At 40.3% G+C, this 21,655-nt stretch overlaps 1 protein-coding gene across 3 annotated transcripts in view; it reads left to right on the forward strand.

Annotated features, from left to right (window-relative positions):
• The window catches only part of MTUS2 (microtubule associated scaffold protein 2), a 697,108-nt gene that overhangs the window by 487,425 nt on the left and 188,028 nt on the right, over positions 1-21,655 (forward strand). For 2 of the 3 annotated variants that reach the window (XM_056561842.1, XM_056561843.1), the window contains exon 5: positions 5,028-5,180. In XM_056561842.1, the coding sequence (XP_056417817.1) occupies positions 5,028-5,180 (153 nt within the window). The remainder of the gene's footprint in view (positions 1-5,027; positions 5,181-21,655) is intronic. The other variant, XM_056561844.1, reaches the window with a different exon arrangement.

Consider the following 21,655-nt stretch of genomic DNA (forward strand, 5'->3'; position numbering starts at 1 on the left):
CTTCCACAGTCATCTTTTTGCTTATTTAGGGTAGGGTCTGACGTGCCGTATTTTGCTGCATATTTTCTGCTGCGTATGTTCCTACCCATTGACTTCAATGGGTAGGAACTTACGCAGCAGCAAATGTACAGCAAAATACGGCACGTGTGACCCTACCCTAAATAAGCCAAAAGATGACTGTGGAAGGACTTAATAACTATGTGTAAACAAATCCTACAGAGGCTCCTGACCTACTACTGCATCTGACATCTATGGGGGACAGTGAGTGGCTCCATTGTTGGTCGCTTTGACTATTATGACCTACTCTGTTGTATGGTTTATATGATCTACTGTTTTTGGATGTCAATTGCTCCTTTCATTTCCATTGCATATAATTGCAAGATTGGTTAGTACGCCCTGGCTGTGGTCTGGGTGGTATTACCTAACCACACTCTAGGGCTGATACCCAGTTGTCCCCGATGATCCTGACACCTTCCAGTGAGAAACACGTTGGGACCTGTGTATATGATTGAGTCTAGTGTGTAACATTGGCGTTATTACAATACACACTTGATGGACTTTTTAGTCTTTTTTGTTTCCTTTGTCTGGGTATATTGTTATTATACATTATTGGAGCTTAGAGATATTCATATCTATACATATTTATTAGTGTCATTTTGGTCATGTAGGTGGTCTACTGACGAGGGACCACTGTGTTTGTATGTTTTTAATCTCTTTTGCACTTGGGGTTGTTCATTTAATATATACCATTAAAAGTTACAGTGATTTTCTATTTAATTACTATTTGGTAATATCCATATATATATATATATATATATATATATATATATATATATATATATATATAATTTTCTGTGATTTTTTTTATGGTCCAACGTAGCGTATATGCAGGGTATTATGCTGCATATTTTCTGCAACTGATTTTGCTTCCCATTGATCTCAATAGAGATCACAAATAGATGTTAGGGCATTTATACACTATATATATTTGAATATAATCTTTTGGTATCTTTAATTTGCTCCCCCCCACACACACACACCCATACTTTTATTGAGGCCCAGGTTGTAATAAAGGTGTTGCCAGGTGTCCTTTGGTCCCCAAGGGTGAAATGCCCTCCCATGTGACATCACACCCACTTCCCCTTTGATTGACCAGAGAGTCACAAGAGGCAAGGAGAGAGCTGTCTGCCTCAAGCTGTATTTCAAGACATGCAGTGAGTCTTACAGGTTACGAATCTAGTCACAGACTTGCCTCATATGTGCCACAATTCCCATTCGGGGCACACGCGTAGGATTTCAGTGGAATTTAAGCAAAGTAGCGGGTGTGACATCCCAGGGGAGACAGATGATGCACCTCAGGGGCACAGTGCTTTGCCTCTTTGACACTCTGGGCCCCTATAAAACATTTTTTTTTCATATGTCGTTTTTTTCATATGTCGTTTCATATGCATAAACCTTATGACAGACCCACACTATTGATTTATAAAGTGGTACAACTATGTATTCTATGTTGTTCTATGTTATGTACATTTAAGCTTCTATGTGATGCATCCAGTGATCTTATTTGCCTTGGCAGCAGCTCCCTGGCATTAGTTGCTATAGTTAAAGGAGAACTCCATTAAAAATGAATTATCCCCTATCCACAGGATAGAGGAAAAGTAGCTGATAGGGGGGAAGGTCAGACTGCTGGAACCCCCTACGATCTCCGGGACGGTACCGCAGCTCTCTCAGTGAGGAGTGTTTGCTGTCTACTGGTAGACAGCACGTGCTCCATTCATTTCTATTGGAGCACCAATGATGCCTGAGTGCTATATTCTGGTCTTTAAAGCACTCCCATACAAATGAATGGGGGGCATGCTGCCTGCAGCACTCACGGCTCCCCGAGCTCCGGGGCCCATTCAGGAGATCACAGGGCGGGATCTGACCGCTGGGACCCCCACAATCTCTTGAACTGTGGATAGAGATATGCTAATTTTCTCTGGATTTCACCTTAAATGGGCACTGCCCATGTACATCTTGGCAAAACAATCGTTTTTCTAATATACTTCTTTCACATTTTATTAAAGAAAACTGCCTTTTAAAATCCCACCACTAGGGGTCCCCATACCTCCTGGGACACTGATGAGTCCCACAGCAGCATGAGGGTGTCCAAGGGTCATGGACACAAGATGGCTGATTGACAAGGCTGCCGGATGAACACAGCCTGCAGCAACACTACTGTAACACAGAGTTTTACCAAACATGTGCCTCCAGCTGATACAAAACTACAACTCCAAGCATGATTGGACAGTCAAAGGATGTCTAGACATGCTGGGAGTTGTAGCTTTGCAAAAGCTGTAGGCTCACAGCTGAAGGCAATACTGCTGTAAAAAGAGTTAGCCAAACACTGTACCTCCAACTATTCCAAAACTACAAGTCCCAGCATTACAGGACTGCCTAAGGATGACACAGGACTACCTAAGCATGAATGAAATAGGAAGATGTAAGTTATACACTCACCATATTGTCTTTGGTGATAGAGTACACGCAATCCCCAATAATCAGGGTGTGTGTGTGTAAAGGTTTACAGAGCAGGGCTGCCAGGCTCCCGAGAGCAGTGAGTCAGCAGAGTGAGGGAGGGGGAGGAGTCATCAAAGTGTAGGCAATAGAGGGACACACCCCTCCCTTTGGTGAGAGGAAAAGACATTAAGCAGCTGTAATATGCCATTTTTTAGTGAAAGATGGGTGATAGAGACATAAAATGTACATGTACATGATCAGGATGAGGCAGTGACTAACATATAACAGATTTGTTGTGGGTTTTTTTTGTTTGTTTTTTTTGTGGGATCTGACAGGTATGCTGTATTCCTGTTCATTTCTTCATCAGTTTTACCCAGTGTTTTCCCATTTAGTAAGTAACCTTCATGGGGAACCAGGTACAGTACAGGCTATTAAACTTTGGTTTTTTATAACACAGAACTTGCACAGAACTATTATTTGGCTGTGTGTATAAGGCCTAAGTTTGTTTGAGAAAATCATAGTACACAGAGAAATCCCATGGGAATTAAGTTGTTGTGGAAAAGACTCCATCCTTCCAAAAGAACAAATTGAATTTATATTAAGTTCTTTACTGTCTACATGAAAGAACAAAGAGTTCTTTTAACTTAAAAGTAAGTGAATTTTTATCTCCTTTAAGTTGCGTTGCTTAGTATTCAGCGTATTCCACGCGCAGCTCATATGCAGATGTCACTTGTCAGTATTGACAGCAATTAAGAAGCTAATAATTAAAAGAGTGCGGATCTCATCAGGAGTTATCAGTGAGGGGCCATTAACCTGAAAATGAACCCAAAAGTCAGTCTTACATCCCCCGTTTCTTAATTATCCCTAATTTCTCCCAGGAGAAGGAAGGCTACAGATTCAGCAGCATGACCACCAGAAAATATGAAAACAAACAAGTAACATCAGTCTGGATCAGCGTCTGACTGATTCCGTTGTTTTCTGCAGAAGAAAAAATACTTCCTGCAAATGACAGTGGTCCAGAAGGACTGTACCATTGCTATGCTCCCCATACACCTGAATTATAGCTCCACGTGCACCAGAATTTTGAAGTACAGCAATTGAGGCACATTCAATATACATAGTACACTAGAAAGCACAGTAAAATGCAACAAGGGGCATGGTTTATCTGAATATTGGAATGACTTAGAGGTTATCCTGTAATCAAAAAACAGATCATTTTGTTCAAAGACCGCTACGTCTGTCTCCAGGTTGGGTGTGGTTCTGCTGCTCAGTTCCATTGAAGTGAATGGAGCCAAGTTGTAATATCACACCCAAAGTGGAGACAGACAGGGAGCGGTCTTTGGAAAAATTAGGCCTGCTTTTTGTTTTCTGGATAATCCCTTTAAATCACTGAGTGATCCACAAAATTTTTTCCCAAGTAAGCCAACTAATTGTTTAAACTTGGACTAGACAGTCCATATTTTCCATTAGGCACCTGAGGGCCTGTGCCTAGGGTGGCAGTTTTAAGGGGGGGGTAAAAAATTATAAATACTTTTGATGTTGCGGCTACCGCCATGTTGTGGTTATATATCCACATGGGTCAGAGCAGCTGCAATTTTTACCTGCAGATTTGCAGCCATGATATATAGATATATAGGTGTATATAGGTATATGCTCATATGTCATAGATTTGTGATGGATTTCAGGACATCTTGTGTAAAGGTTTCCTGGCTGGGACTACGGGATCATGCCTAGAACCCCTTTTAAAGCGTAACTGTCATATCACAGGAAAAAACAATGCATAAATAAGTTACTCACCAGGTCATGGAGATGCTTTACATGTCTTTTTATGCGCCTAGCTTCTATATTTGGCTCACAAATCCCTATGTTCTGCTACCCACTCATTCTGACATCCACTGCTCAGGATGCAGGGGCAGATCCTTTGGGGGAGGGGAACAAGGCAACAGAGGACATCCCCCGGACAGCCGGACAAGATTATATTCTGGATGATATGGGGACCCCTAGTGGCCCTTTTTTTTTTTTTTTTTTTTATAAGCTATGATTTCTATAAAAAGATTTAAAAAAATGTATGAAGTATATTAAAGGTTAATGTTTTGCCAAGATGTACAACCTATAAAAGGTTTTTGACTTCTAATATTCTTCTAATATTATGTTATTCTTACATAATATATATATATATATATATATATATATATATATATATATATATATATTATATATATATATATATTTAAAAATGTCCAATGCTTTAGGACAGTGGTCTCCAAACTGTGGCCCACCAGATGTTGCAAAACTACAACTCCCAGCATGCTGGGAGTTGTAGTTTTGCATCATCTGGAGGGCCACAGTTTGGAGGCCACTGCTTTAGGATGTCTGATACCGAACAATCAGAGTTTGAAAATACATTGTATATATTTTATTATGATCATTTTACTAAGTCGCATCCAGCTATCACATCTGCAATTCCCTCTCCCTACTTCCCCATACATATTTTATGATCGTCTTATTTCGGCTGTTTTTATTTCCAGCAGGTAATGAAGAGCATCCTGCTCCAAATGCAGCTGTGCCTTCGAAGGAGATCCCCAAGGGTACGGGCAGGACAATCCCAGAAGTGTGTAGTGGCACCGCCGCGCCCCGCAGGAGTTTACTTCCAGCAAAGAAAACAACCACATCACCTGCTGGTAAGCAATTCTATTCCAGAAAACATCCCAGCAATAACTCGCCATCTGCATTATCCCACCAGGAAGGAAACCATTTCTCATTATGTTAAACGAATGTTTTTCTTCTGCCTCCTATAATGACAAAACAGAACCATCAGCCTGTCAAATAGCATGGTGATAGCGAGGATTTACTGACGGTTTCACCTAGCCAGAACAATTTCGTAGAAACAGATTTAAAAAAAAAAAAATTTTTGACAGATGTGGAAATAAAAATATTGGAAAAAATGTTTTTGCATTTGATTATCAGTATTATTATAATTATTATTATTATTAGTGTTATTATTATCAGTATTATTATTAGTATTATTATTATCAGTATTATTATTAGTATTATTATTAGTATTATTATCATTGTTATTATTAGTAGAGATGAGCGAAGTTACAGTAAATTCGATTCGTCACAAACTTCTCGGCTCGGCAGTTGATGACTTTTCCTGCTAAATTAGTTCAGCTTTCAGGTGCTCCTGTGGGCTGGAAAAGGTGGATACAGTCCTAGGAAAGAGTCTCCTAGGACTGTATCCACCTTTTCCAGCCCACGGGAGCACCAGAAAGCTGAACTAATTTATGCAGGAAAAGTCATCAACTGCCATGCCGAGAAGTTCGCTCATCTCTAATTTATTAGTATTATTATTATAATCATTATCAGTATTATTAATATTATTGTATATTATTATTATTATCAGTATTATTATTAGTATTATTATCAATATTATCATTAGTATTATTTTTATCATCATTATCAGTATTATTAATATTATTGTATATTATTATTATTATTATTATTATTATTATTATTATTATATATGTATTTATAATAGTGAAATTATTTCCTAATAAAATATAGGCAATAGGCAAACAGTTAGAGCAGTGTTTTTCAACCAGAGTGCTTCCAGCTGTTGCAAAACTACAACTCCCGGCATTCCCGGACAGCCTTTGGCTGTCCGGGCATGCTGGGAGTTGTAGTTTTGCAACAGATGGGGGAACCTTGGTTGGGAAACACTGGCTCAGAGCAAACAAAACAAAAAAAATCTCTAAATGCAATGATAAATCCCCCCCAGCCTTTGGCTGTCCGGGCATGATGGGAGTTGTAGTTTTGCAACAGCTGGAGACACCCTGGTTGGGAAACACTGGTCTAGGACTTTGAACACCTGGGACTGAGATCTCTGGTAGTTAAAGCGGAATTCCAGATTTTTTTTATTTGACTATGCTACAGGGGCTGTAAAGTTAGTGTAGTTCATAATATAGTGTCTGTACCTGTGTGTGATGGTGGTCTCGCAATTCTTCTGTGTTTTTTTGCCCCAATATTTATTTTGAACAGATTATACAAAATTACTCAGGTCCCAGGTTTCCCAGATTGCGGTGCGGCCGAGACATGACATCACTAGTCAGGTGTTCAGAGGGAGCCAGTCCTGCTTCATTGGGTGGAGCGACCGCTGGGTGGGAGAGAGATCATTCTGCAACTAATTGTATTTTTACAACAGATGTAGGCACCCTGGTTAGAAAACACTGGTCTTTTGAATGTAATGCACATATTTGTGTGTTTAATGGGTGGGGTGGCTGATGTGTGGGGAGGAGGAAAGTGATCTCACATTTACAAACAAGGAATTATGGAATGTGTAGTTTGAGAGAACAAACTCCAACAGAAAATAGCCAGTTCATAAAAAGATAGGTACAGCGTTTTGTTAATTTCACAACATAGCCATCTAGCCGCAAGACAAGCGCGGATCCTTCCTAAGCATGTCCATTACTGTCTGACAGGTACGTACTAAAATCACCCTATGGTGGATAATCCCTTTAATAGCATGGTGTGTGGCAAAGTCAAGTTTTTTAGTTTTAAGTATTTTAAGCTTCCGAACAATAGACCTAAATACTGTGCATGAACATAGCTTGAGGAAAGGAACACACATGAAAGATATGCTGCAGATTTTCTGCAACAGAAAATGTGCCAAAGGCAGAAGTGAATCACACTGGAAGGGGGAAATATTAAGACTATATGTATATCAATATTATACTATCGCCTTAATCCACTTCTGTCTTGACACATTTTCTGCTGCAGAAAATCTGCAGCATAACTTCAACGTGTGTTCCCAGCCTGAAGCAGAATATTAATATTAATATCCATATATATATGGATATATGGGTTGTGGATCTCCTCACAATAGAAGAAACGAGGTTAACTGCAAATCTCTCACTCAAAGAGAAAAATATAATAATAAACAACAAAAAACAACAGATCAGGTCAGCTGATCTGCGGTAATTTGACCGCAACCTTCGGCAAACTCGCCAGCGTGAACGGCCCACAGAACATCACCAGCCGCCACTGGCTTGAGCGAGAGGTCACTGGAAGGAGCTGAACCGGACGACGTGGAGCAATGAGTGACACAAAGTGCCAGCATATGAAGTTTTCTCCGGCAGGTCAGCCCACACAGTACTGGTATCAGCATTGGAGATCTTGTCTTGTCTCCATTATTTGTATGGAACGTTGATGGTCCTGCAGACGGACATTTTAGGAACGCCTGTCTTGTTTACAGGTGGAACACAGCGCCGACATCTTATGTCCACAACATCGATATATGTTCTGACAGGTTCTGATACAGACAAATTTGGGCACATCACTATTTTTTACAAATGGAACATACTGCTAAGAGCTTATTTTACATCTGCGACTAGGTTTCATTGTTTACGGACATAAGAGCCATATTTTTCCTTACAGGTGGCATGAACCTATAATTGCAGTACGTAACATTATCGTATATACTCGAGTATAAGCCGACCCAAATATAAGCCGAGGCCCCTAATTTCACCCCAAAAAAACAGTAAAAGTTATTGACTCGACTATAAGCCTGGGGTGGGAAATACATCATCCCCCCCTGTCATCATCCAGACCCCCATCATTAGCACCCTCATCATCATCACCCTGTCATCATCACCCCTTCATCATCACCCTGTCATCATCCCACACCCCCCCTTCATCATCACCCTGTCATTTTCACCCCCGTCATCATCACCCCATCATTATCTCCCCCCTTCATCATCACCCCGTTATCATCATCACCCCCCCCCCTTCATCATCACCGCCTGTCAATCCTCTCAGTGGTCTTCAACCTGCAGACCTCCAGATGTTGCAAAACTACAACTCCCAGCATGCTGGGAGTTGTAGTTTTGAAACATCTGGAGGTCTGCAGGTTGAAGACCACTGCAGCCTTTGTCATCATCCAGACCTCCCCCCCCCCCCTTTAGTTTTCTACTCATCTCCCCTCAATGGAAGGGAAGGGTGAGCTGGTCCGGGCCATCTATGCTGCAGAGACCGTCCGGTGGGGATGGTTATTTGATGCGGGCTGTACATTTTCACCGGGAGGCCCTCTTCTCCACTTGCTCCTGGCCGGTCCCGGACTAGTGACGTTGCCTTGACGACGACGCATGAAAATCCCTGTGCGTCGTCGTCAAGGCAACGTCACTAGTCCGGGGCCGGCCCAGAGCGAGTGGAGAAGAGGGCTTCCCGGTGAAAATGTACAGCCCGGAACGATTAACCCTCCCCACTGTACGGTCCCTGCAGCATAGATAGCCCGGACCAGCTCACCCTTCCTTACCACCAAGGGAAGGTGAGTAGAAAACTAAAGGGGGGGTTTGGATGATGACGAAGGCCCGCGCAGTGGTCTTCAACCTTCGGACCTCCAGATCTTTCAAAACTACAACTCCCAGCATGCCCGGACAGCCGATGGCTGTCCGGGCATGCTGGGAGTTGTTGTTTTGCAACATCTGGAGGTGCGCAGGTTGAAGACCACTGATGAAGGGATTGACAGGCGAAGAGTTCACTCGAGTATAAGCCGAGGGGGGCATTTTCAGCACGAAAAATCGTGCTGAAAAACTCGGCTTATACTCGAGTATATACGATATATACATTAAAGGGGTTATCCAGGAAAAAACTTTTTTTTATATATATATATATATATATATATATATATATATATATATATATATCAACTGGCTCCAGAAAGATAAACAGATTTGTAAATTACTTGTATTAAAAAAATCTTAATCCTTTCAATACTTATGATCTTCTGAAGTTGAGTTGTTCTTTTCTGTCTAAGTGCTCTCTGATGACACCTGTCTCGGGAACTGTCCAGAGTAGAAGCAAATCCCCATAGCAAACCTCTTCTACTCTGTGCAGTTCCCGAGACAAGCAGAGATGTCAGCAGAGAGCACTGTTGCCGGACAGAAAAGAACAACTCAACTTCAGCAGCTGATAATTATTGGAAGGAGTAAGATTTTTTAATAGAAGTAATTTACAAATCTTTCTGGAGCCAGTTGATATGTAAAAAAAAAAGTTTTTTCCTGGAATACCCCTTTAAGTGTGTGATAAGCCGTGATATGCCTATTTTTATGTAACCACAAGGGCCCTGCAGAAGTAAGTTTAAGGGTACGTTCACACAAGCATATTTTCGCAGTGTATTTCGCTGCAGATCCGCTGGTGAAGGCCCGCTCTATGCTGTCTTTACATGTGCCTGCTCGTAGCGGCAATACGCCGCTACGAGCAGACACACTGCGATGTGCGAGTCGCAATATACTCGCATGTAGTGGGAGCTCTCAACCTAGCTCAGAACAGGGAGAGTGGCCGCGATGTGCGAGTACGCCGCACACATTGCTGCATGGTGTCTGCTCGTCACGGCGTATTGCCGCTATGAGCAGGCACATGTAAAGACAGCATAGAGCGGGGCCTTCACCAGCGGATCCACAGCTTAAAATATGCTGTAAATCCGCTCGTGTGACCGTACCCTAACAGTGATAGTTATCTTTATTTGTATTTTATTTTTATAATAATAATTATTATTATTATTATTAATAAATACTTTTATGGTTAGCTGGCTCCATCCAATCATTTAACCCCATACCCGCCACACACTCAGCCTTTGGATTGAGAGAGGCACTGAGGACTGCTCTGTTGGTTTTTGAAGCAGAATATTTCCTTAGTTTGTATTTTTTAGCATTGTGAAGGAGAATAGTAAATATATAAGTAAAAAAGAAATAAAGGAGCATTTTGAAATAAAGATCTTTTTACGTCTTTTAAATACCAGTCGCTGTATAATGGTGTGGTTAACTGGTGTTTGTGTATTATACTGGGAAATCGACCAGTTTATTACATAACTTCGATTTTCAAACAATTTCTCTAAATTGTAGCCCATGCTGTTTTGCTATCCATCTCACACAGTCACTGGGGAATATATATATATACGTTTGATCCACTGAGAATATTTCAAGGTCAGGATGAGCCGTGTACTGAGGATAAATGTCATTTCATAAAGCCGTGAACCTGAACTGAGATACCAAGGAAATAACAGAACTTATCTGGGGAAGACTGTGCCTAATATTATCAGGGGAGATGCAGGGCTAGAAATCACTGAACTACTCACTGTATCTTGTTCTACTGACACAATGTCACGAATCATCTCATGTCTTCTATATAGAATCAGAATATAATGACCGGTCGGAAAAACTCATTCTTTAATTAGGAAGTTTTGAGTTAAAAGAGGGCAAAGCTCCTTGTGGGCCGTCATCTATGACCCGTAGCACAGAGCCCCTCCATCACCCCATCATTCAATCCGCCCACATGAAGCAATTGTGGGGTGAAAAGCATTGATGAAATATTATTCACATAATAACTTTTATTATTATTATTATTAGTGTTATTATTATCAATATTAGTATTAGTGTTATTATTATCATCATTATTATTATCATTATCAATATTATTATATAATATTATTATCATCGTTATTATTAGTATTATTATTATGATCATTATCAGAATTATTAATATTATTGTATATTATTATTATTATATAATATTATTATACATGCATTATTATTAGTATTATTATCATCGTTATTATCAGTATTATTATTATCATCATTATCAGTATTATTATTATTCTATATTATTATTATATAATATTATTATACATGCATTATTATTAGTATTATTATCATCGTTATTATTAGTATTTTTATTATCATCATTATCAGTATTATTAATATTATTGTATATTATTATTATTATATAATATTATTATACATGCATTATTATTAGTATTATTATCATCGTTATTATTATTTTCATCATTATCAGTATTATTAATATTATTGTATATTATTATTATTATTATTATATTATATTATTATTATTATATTATATTATTATTAGTATTATTATCAACGTTATTATTAGGATTATCATTATCAGAATTATTAATATTATTGTATATTATTATTATTGTATATTATTGTATATTATTATTATCATCATTATCAGTATTATTAATATTATTGTATATTATTATTATTATTATTATATTATATTATTATATTATATTATTATTAGTATTATTATCAACGTTATTATTAGGATTATCATTATCAGTATTATTAATATTATTGTATATTATTATTATTATATAATATTATTATACATGCATTATTATTAGTATTATTATCTTTGTTATTATTAGGATTATTATTATCATCATTATCAGTATTATTAATATTATTGTATATTATTATTATTATTATATTATATTATTATACATGCATTATTATTAGTATTATTATCATCGTTATTATTAGTATTAATATTATCATCATTATCAGTATTATTAATATTATTGTATATTATTACGGTATTATTATATAATATTATTATACATACATAATTATTAGTATTATTATCATCGTTATTATTAGTATTATTATTATCATTATCAGTATTATTAATATTATTGTATATTATTATTATTATATAATATTATTATACATGCATTATTATTAGTATTATTATCAACGTTATTATTAGTATTATTATTATCATTATCAGTATTATTAATATTATCGTATATTATTCTTATTATTATATAATATTATTATACATGCATTATTATTAGTATTATTATCATCGTTATTATTAGGATTATTATTATCATTATCAGTATTATTAATATTATTGTTTATTATTATTATTATTATTATATAATATTATTATACATGTATTTATAATAGTGAAATTATTTCCTAATAAAATATAGGCAATAGGCAAACAGCTAGAGCAGTGTAGGCAAACAGCTAGAACCAAAGTGCTTCCAGCTGTTGCAAAACTACAACTCCCAGCATGCCCGGACAGCCTTTGGCTGTCCGGGCATGCTGGGAGTTGTAGTTTTGCAACTGGAGACACCCTGGTTGGGAAACACTGGTCTAGGACTTTGAACACCTGGGACTGAGATCTCTGGTAGTTAAAGGGATATTCCAGATTTTGTTTGCATTTTACTATGCTACAGGGGCTGTATAGTTAGTGTAGTTCATAATATAGTGTCTGTACCTGTGGGTGACGTGGTCTCGCAATTCTTCTGTGATTTTTGCCCCAATATTTCTTTTGAACAGCATACAAAATTACTCAGGTCCCAGGTTGCAGTGCGGCCGAGACATGACATCACTAGTCAGGTGTTCAGAGGGAGCCAGTCCTGCTTCAATGGGTGGAGCGACCGCTGGGTGGGGGAGAGATCATTCTGAAACTATATATATTTTTACAACAGATGTAGGCACCCTGGTTAGAAAACACTGGTCTTTTGAATGTAATGCAGCTCATTTGTGTGTTTAATTGGTGGGGTGGCTGATGTTTTGTTGCAAAACTAGCTGATAAGTACTGGAAGGATTAAGATTTTTAAATAGAAGTAATCTACAAAGTTGTTTAAATGGGCACTGTCATGAAGTAAAAAAATTGATATGTTGTAGTACTTAAGTACTACAACATATCTCTAATATACTTTAATAAAAAAAAGTGATTTTAAACCAGTTTAAAATCACTTTAAAATTCGGCCACTAGGGGTCACCCTCCTAGTGGGTGAATGCATTCGGCAGTGAAGTCACTACAGAATTTCGACTCATTTAAGCCTGGCAATGAGTCGAAATTCAGTCACTGCGGTGCTCGCTCCCGCCTGTCAATCAAACAGGCGAGATCGAGCACGCTGATAGCTGGGGCTGCACGCATTGGCCAGCTCCACTGGCCTAACCCCCGCCCCCAACGCGCGAGCGGGGTCCCTGTGCCCACTAGCGGTGTCAAATGTGCCCCCACGAGCGCGATCGCTACCATCACCGCTAGCGGGGTCCCTGTGCCCACTAGCGGTGTCACAAGAATGCCGAGCGCGGCTCTGTTCCCCGTCCCTGTCAGCTCTCAGGGTACGGCAACAGATTTAAAAGCCTCGCGCGCAGCTAACGTAGTACTGCACATGCAGTAATGCCAGGCTCCTAGCGCTGCCTACGTTAGCCCTACGCTATTTGCGTAGTGCTGCACCTGCGCAGTACTACGTTAGCCACGCGCGAAGCTTTTAAATCTGTTCCCGTACCCTGAGAGCTGACAGGGATGGGGAACAGAGCCGCGCTCGCGCTCGGCATTCTTGTAACACCACTAGTGGGCACAGGGACCCCGCTAGTGGTGATGGTAGCGATCGCACTCGCGGGAGGCATTCTTGTGACACCGCTGAGAGAAAAAAAACAACTGTATCAGGTTCATACCGGTACTGTATACCGCCCAGCACTAGGCATGAGTCTTATTTATCTAATAGGGTGCCTCCAGCTGTTTCACAACTACAATTCTCAGCATGGCCTGACAGCTAATAGCAATCATGGCATGCTGGGAGTTGTAGTTGGGAAACAGCTGAAGGCACCCTATTAGATAAATAACACTCATGCATAGACGATGTGAGGGCGGAAGCAAGCGCCCAGCAAGGCGTCAGTGACGTCGCGCCTGTTGGGAAGCGCTGCTTCCTGCCCTGCTTTATAGAGCAGATTCAGAAGCACTAAATCTGCTCTATTAAAGCGATTAAAACATTTTTTGAAGCCAGGTAGGGGGTTAGGGCTAGATTACTACTAGGTAGGGACATATTAGATTATATAGTACTTGGTGAGAGCTACCCTTTAACTTTCTGGCACCAGTTGATTTAAAAAAAGTTTTCTAGTGGAGTACCCCTTTAAGGATGGAACAATTTTCATTTTTGCATTTAAGTTTTTCTCCTCTCCTTTTAAAAGCCATAACTCTTTAATTTTTTCACCTACAGACCCATATGAAGACTTGTTTATTTGAGCGAACAATTGTACTTTGTAATGACATCTTTCATTTTACCATAAAATATACGACACAACCAAAGAAATATTATTTGCTGAAGGAAATTTATAAGAAAACTGCAATTTTGCAACTTTTGGGGGGTTTGGTTTATATGCAGTGCATTTTATGGTAAAAATGATACATTAAATTAATTCTGTAGGTTAATGCAATTAAAACGATAACCAATTTATATAGTTTTTCTATTATAGTACTATTTAAAAAAATGCCAACTTATTTGACCCCTATAACTTTTTTATTTTTTCATATACGGGGATGTATGAGTGCTCATTTATGTGATCTGTAGTTTCTGTGATCTGTACCGGTTCCATTTTTGTTTTGATGGGACTTTTTGATCCCTTTTTATATATTTTAGCCAATATATGATGTGATAAAAAATCTGTATTTTTGGTGTTTGATATTTTTTAACGTTTATGCCTTTTACCGTGCATGATCACAAACATTATATTTTAATAGTCTGGACATTTACGCACGTGGCGATACCAAATATGTAAATGTATTTTCCTTTTTTTTTGTTAAATGAGAAAATTTGTTAAATTTTTTATTAGCGGAGGTGGTTTTATATAATTTTAGAAACCTTTTTTTAATTCTTAATTTTACACTTTTTAAGTCCCCATAGGGGACTTTTATATGCAGTCATTAGATTGCATTTACTGCGTAATGCTATGCTTATGGCATAGCATTACACAGATATAGTCTGGCTAAGCCAGGCTACATAATTGAATCGGCTCCACTGAGCTGCTGGCATCTTTCACTTCACTGTGATCGGCATTGATCACGGCATCTAAAGGGCTTAATGCTGGGCAGCGGCGGGATCGAGTGGCCAACACTCACTGCTCTGAAGCAAGCACAGCTCCTGCACTCGCCTCAAAGCTGCTTAAGGATTCAGGGACTATAGGTACGCTTTTGGTCCTTAAAGGGGTACTCCGCCCCTAGACATCTTACCCCCTATCCAAAAGATAGGGCATAAGATGTCTGATCGCAGGGGTTCTGCTGCTGGGGCCCCCGCGATCTCGGCTGTGGCAACTTAGACATCCCATGCACGGAGAGAACTTTGTTCCATGCTGGATGACTGATGATACGGCCGTCACGCAACTCTTCCCACAGACTTGCATTGAGGGGCTGTGATGTCACGAGTGGGGTGTGACCGTGAAGTCACGAGCCTCAGGCGCTGCACCCAAAGCTCTAACAGAATGCCTGGTGCAGCAGGGAGATCACCTTTGGATAGGGGATAAGATGTCTAGGGGAGGAGCACCGCTTTAACCCCTTAAGGACCCAGGACGTATCCATACGCCCGTGGGAATTTCGGTCCCTGCCGCGCGCCGGGCGGGGTCCGGACAGGGGTGACTGCTGATATCGATCAGCAGGCACCCCAAGCAAATGCCCGGGGGGGGTCATCAGACCCCCCCATGTCGGCGATCGGCGCAAATCGCAAGTGAATTTACACTGGCGATTTGCGCCTATTCTGGGTCAAAGGGGTCTATGGTGACACGGTGACCCGGAATATAAGGGGGATCGTGGTTGTCTAAGACACCTACGATCCCCCTGAAGGGATAGGAGCGAGGTGGCAGGGGTGCCACCTCTCCTATCCCTGCTATTGGGCGTCAGAAGCGACAACCAATAGCAGATCGGGGGCGGGGAGGTTAACTTTCGTTTTCCCCGTCCTGCCCACCCACAATAGGCGGAGCAGAATGGGGAACTGAAGGGGACCGGGCGCCGAAGATACACTTACCCGTCCGGAGGCAGCGGGCGACGGTGATCGGCGCGGGCGGCGATGTCGTGCAGCAGAAGATGACGACTCCCTGGATCGTACGGAAGCCGGTAAGTTGCCAAGCAACATCTGGAGGGCTACAGTCTGAGACCACTATACCGTGGTCTCTACACTGTAGCCCTCCAGATGTTGCAAAACTACAACTCCCAGCATGCCCAGACAGCTGTTTGGGCATGCTGGAATATGTAGTTTTGCAACAGCTGGAGGGCTACAGTTAGAGACCACTATACAGTGGTCTCTAAACTGTAGCCATCCAGATCTTGCAAAACTACAACTCCTAGCATGCCCAAACAGCTGTTTGCTGTCTGGGCATGCTGGAATATGTAGTTTTGCAACATCTGGAGGGTCACAGCTTAGAGATCACTGTGCTGTGAACTGTGGCCCTCTAGATCTTGCAAAACTACAACTTCCAGCATGCCCACATAGCAGTTTGCTGTCTGGGCATGCTGGCATTTGTAGTTTTGCACCATCTGGAGGTCCACAGTTTGGAAATCACTGTGCAGTGGTCTCTAAACTGTAGCCCTCCAGCTGTTGCATAACTACATCTCCCAGCATGCCCTTCGGTGATCAGTACATGCTGAGAGTTGTAGTTTTGCAACAGCATGAGGCACACTGGTTGGAAAATACTGAGTTAGGTAACAAAACCTAACTGAAGGTTTTCCAACCAGTGTGCCTCCAGCTGTTGCAAAAGTACAACTCCCAGCATGCACGGTCTGTCAGTACATGCTGGGAGTTGTAGTTTTGAAACAGTTGGAGGTTTGCACAGGGTACATTCACATGGGCAGGTTTACAGTAAGTTTCCTGCTTCAAGTTTGGGTTGCGGCAAATTTTTCGCCGCAGCGCAAACTCCTAGCGGGAAACTCACCCTAACCCGCCAGTGCGAATGTACCCTAAAATCACTACACTACACTACCACATAATAATGGGTAAAACACTACACATACACCCCTTACACTGTCCCCCCCCCCTCCCCCCAATAAAAATGAAAAACGTATTGTATGGCCACTGACTGTCCAGGCATGCTGGGAGTTTAGCAATAGCTGGAGGCACCATGTTTGGGAATCACTGGCGTAGAATACCCCAATGTCCACCCTTATGCATTCCCTAATTTACTCCACAAATGTGCATGGCGCTCTCTCACTTTGGAGCCCTGTCGTATTTCAAAGAAACGGTTTAGGGCCACATATGGTGTATTTCCGTACTCGGGAGAAATTGCACAACAAATTTTGGGGTCTTTTTCTCCTTTTACCCGTTATGAAAAGGAAAAGTTGGGGGCTACACCAGCCTGTTAGTGTAAAAAAAAAAATAATAATTACACTAACATGCTGGTGTTGCCCCATACTTTTTATTTTCCCAAGCGGTAAAAGGAAAAAAAGACCCCCAAAATTTGTGACGCAATTTTTTCCTGAGTATGGAAATATCCATATGTGGGCATAAAATGCTCTGCGGGTGCACAACAAGGCTCAGGAGTGAGAGTGCACTATGTACATTTGAGGCCTAAATTGGTGATTTGCACAGGGGTGGCTGATTTTGGCCAGTTCTGACATAAATGCAAAAAAAAAAATGCCCACATGTGACCCCATTTTGGAAACAATACCCCTCACGGAACGTGACAAGGGGTATAGTGCGCCTGAACACCCCACATGTGTTTCACAAAATTGGATGGGAAAATGAAAAAAAAAATGTTCACTAAAAATGCCGGTGTTTCCCTAAATTTTTCATTTTCACAAGGGAAAATAGGAAAAAAGCCCCCCCAAATTTGTAACCCCATTTCTTCTGAGTAAGAAAATGCCCCATATGTGGATGTAAAGTGCTCTGCGGGCGAACTACAATGCTCAGAAGAGAAGGAGCGCCATTGGGATTTTGAAGAGAAAATTTGTCCGGAATTGAAGGCCATGTGTGTTTACAAAGCTCCCATAGTACCAGAACAATGGACCCCCCCCCCCCACATGTGACCCCATTTTGGAAACTGCACCCCTCATGTAATATAATTTGGGGTACAGTAAGCATTTACGCCCCACAGGTGTCTGACAGATTTTTGGAACAGTGGTCCATGAAAATGAAAAATGTAATTTTTCATTTGCACAGCCCACTGTTCCAAAGATCTGTCAAACGCCAGTGGAGTGTAAATACTCACTGCACCCCTTATTTAATTCTGTGAGGGGTGTAGTTTCCAAAATGGGGTCACATGTGGGGGGGGGGTCCACTGTTCTGGCGCCACGGGGGGCTTTGTAAATGCACATGGCCCCTGACTACCATTCCAAACTAATTCTCTTTACAAAAGGCCAATGGCGCTCCTCCTCTTCTAAGCACTGTAGTTCGCCAGCTGAGCACTTGACATCCACACATGGGGTATTTCCATACTCAGAAGAAATAGGGTTACACATTTGGGGGTCATTTTCTCCTATTACCCCTTGCAAAAATGTAAAATTTAAGGAAAAACTGCATTTTAGTAAAAAAATAAATTTTCATTTACACATCCAACTTTAACAAAAAGTCGTCAAAAACCTGTGGGTAGTTAAGGCTCACTATACCCCTTGTTACATTCCTTAAGGGGTGTAGTTTCCAAAATAGTATGCCATGTGGGTATTTTTTGCTGTTCTGGGGGGCTTCCTAAATGCAACATGCCCCCCAAAAACTATTTCAGCTAAATTTGCTTTCAAAAAGCCAAATGTGACTCCTTCTCTTCTGAGCATTGTAGTTCGCTCACAGAGCATTTTACGTCCTAACATGGGGTATTTCCATACTCAGAAGAGATGGGGTTACAAATTTTGTGGGGCATTTTCTCCCATTACCCTTTTGTAAAAATTGTATATTTGGTGAAAAAACTGCACTTTAGTGAAATGTTTTTTTTTTTCATTTACACATCCGATTTTAACGAAAAGTCGTCAAACACCTGTGGGGTGTTAAGGCTAACTGGACCCCTTTTTACGTGCCTTGAGTGGTGTAGTTTCCAAAATGGTATGCCATGTGGGGTTTTCTGCTGTTCTGGCACCATAGGGGCTTCCTAAATGTGACATGCCCCCCAAAAACCATTTCAGCAAAATTCACTCTCCAAAATCCCATTGTCGCTCTTTCCCTTCTGAGCCCTCTAGTGCGCCCGACGAACACTTGACATACACATATGAGGTATTTCCTTACTCAAGATAAATTGGGTTACAAATTTTGGGGGGCTTTTTCTCCTATTACCACTTGTAAAAATTCAAAAACTGGGTCTACAAGAACATGCGAGTGTAAAAAGAGTGTAAAAAGAAGAAATTTAAATTTTCTCCTTCACTTTGCTGCTATTCCTGTGAAACACCTAAAGGGTTAACACACTTACTGAATGTCATTTTCGATACTTTGAGGGGTGCAGTTTTTATAATTGGGTCATTTGTGGGGTATTTCTAATATGAAGGCCCCTCAAATCCACTTCAAAACTGAACTGGTCCCTGAAAAATTCCGATTCACATATATACAATATGTCTACTTTATGACGCAAACATAAAGTAGACATATTGTATATATGTGAATCAATATATAATTTATTTAGAATGTCCATTTTCCTTATAAGCAGAGCTCTTCAAAGTTAAAAAAAAATGCAACAATTAACATTTTTTCATCAAATTTTGAAATTTTTACTAGGAAATGATGCAAATATCGGCAACATTTTACCACTAACATAAAGTAGAATATGTCACGAAAAAACAATCTCGGAATCAGAATGAAAAGTAAAAGCATCCCAGAGTTATTAATGCTTAAAGTGACAGTGGTCAGATGTTCAAAAAATGGATGGGTCCTCAAGGTATAAATGGGCTGGGTCCTTAAGGGGTTAAGTACCAAGATGCAAGGGCGTACCTGTACGCACTTCATCCTTAACAGGTTAAAACACATAGTATCCAAATACTGTATTTTACAGAGGACCATCAGGTTAGCCATACCACCCTGTCACTAGACATCATCACCATATGCTTCCACATAGGACTACTACCCCCAGCTAGCCTGCACTATGACACCTATCATTCCCGTGAGTACCACAAATAGACTAAATAGATTTTAAGCCGAAGAGAGAACATAAATTGAATCCATCACCAGCAGCTTTTTAAAGGTCACCACGTAGCAGCAAGAAATACAGTAGTAATAATTACACAGCTTAATTTTCAGGTAGGAGTAATATTAACACTGTAGCCCAGTCAGTTATGTGGGAAGAAGCAGTGTTCATAATAATAGTAACATTAATCATAACAGCCAGTAGATGTACTCGGAACAAGGATTGGATGAAATCCCAGTCTTCTGCTCACTTCATGAAGACACAAATTTTGTAATAATCTCCAAAGCTTCATCCAGATTTCATCCCATTTCTGTCTGGTTCAGTTTTCCTGGGATCCGTGTATCCCCACAGTAATAAGTAAACATCCAGCGCCTCGTTCCTATTGTGTAACCTTTGGAAGCGCGATTCTCAGATCCATTAAAAATGTAATTTTGTTCTGGAGTTTTTTCTAATTCATCACTTAACAAATGTCACAAACTGACAGGATATTCCTAACAATATTAGAGAAATGTCAGGAGAGCGGAGCAGGCTGGAGGTGTAACTACTTCCCTCTCTGTCTAACTTTACTTTTCAATCTCGCTTTTCCACTGGGAACCTCTGACAAAGAGCGTGAGCGGCATGAGCAGGAGAAGACGGCCGACAGGTTCCAAGATCACTTAGCCGATGAAAAGTTAATTATTTTAGCCTCCAGATAGTGGACCTACTGTACCGGTGGAAGCCAATAGTGAGGACATTTAAGGTCTGGAAAAGAATGATGTCAAGTATAAATAAAAATGTAGCATGTTAAGACTTTACAATGCAAAAAAATGTAATTTATAGATGGTGGAGTAGAATAAAGCTCATATGAGTCTATAGTATAGTGCATAGTCTATACTTGGCTCCACCACCTGATCACAGATAGTGTCATAGGAGGCATCAAGATTATATCATAACTTAAAAGTCCTAGACGTTAATGCAAAATCTGTAACAGGCCCCGAACTACTATGTGATATTTATATAATTGGTGCCTTTAAATATACTTGTAGGGGCAAAATTAAGTTACACTCTGCGTGTTGGACTTAAAGGGGTACTCCAGGGATATATATATATCTATATATATATATATATATATATATATATATATATATATATATATATATATATATATATGAAAAGTTCCAAAGTCACTACACTGCCTAGATATGTTTCCTGTAAACCATCCTGCCTGATATGCATGTGGCCCTTGTTGTCTTTTCTGGCTGCTTGATATTCTTTGCCATCCTTCTCACCCTTTTCTACATCTCCCAGCAATCATTGCAACTCTGCTCTTCCAGCCAGTTCCCTCTCTGAGAGCAGCCTTCACCCTCCTGCTCTAAGCAGAAGAGAGATTCAGTGTCTGATTGGCTAAGGCTGCACACACCTCCCAGTTCTCAACACTAAAGAGAGCATGACTCATCAGTTCAAGACAGAAACCACATGGTCTGGGTCTC

The sequence above is a fragment of the Hyla sarda genome, chromosome 2, assembly GCF_029499605.1.
Source record: "Hyla sarda isolate aHylSar1 chromosome 2, aHylSar1.hap1, whole genome shotgun sequence".
Classification (NCBI taxonomy): Eukaryota; Metazoa; Chordata; class Amphibia; order Anura; family Hylidae; genus Hyla; species Hyla sarda.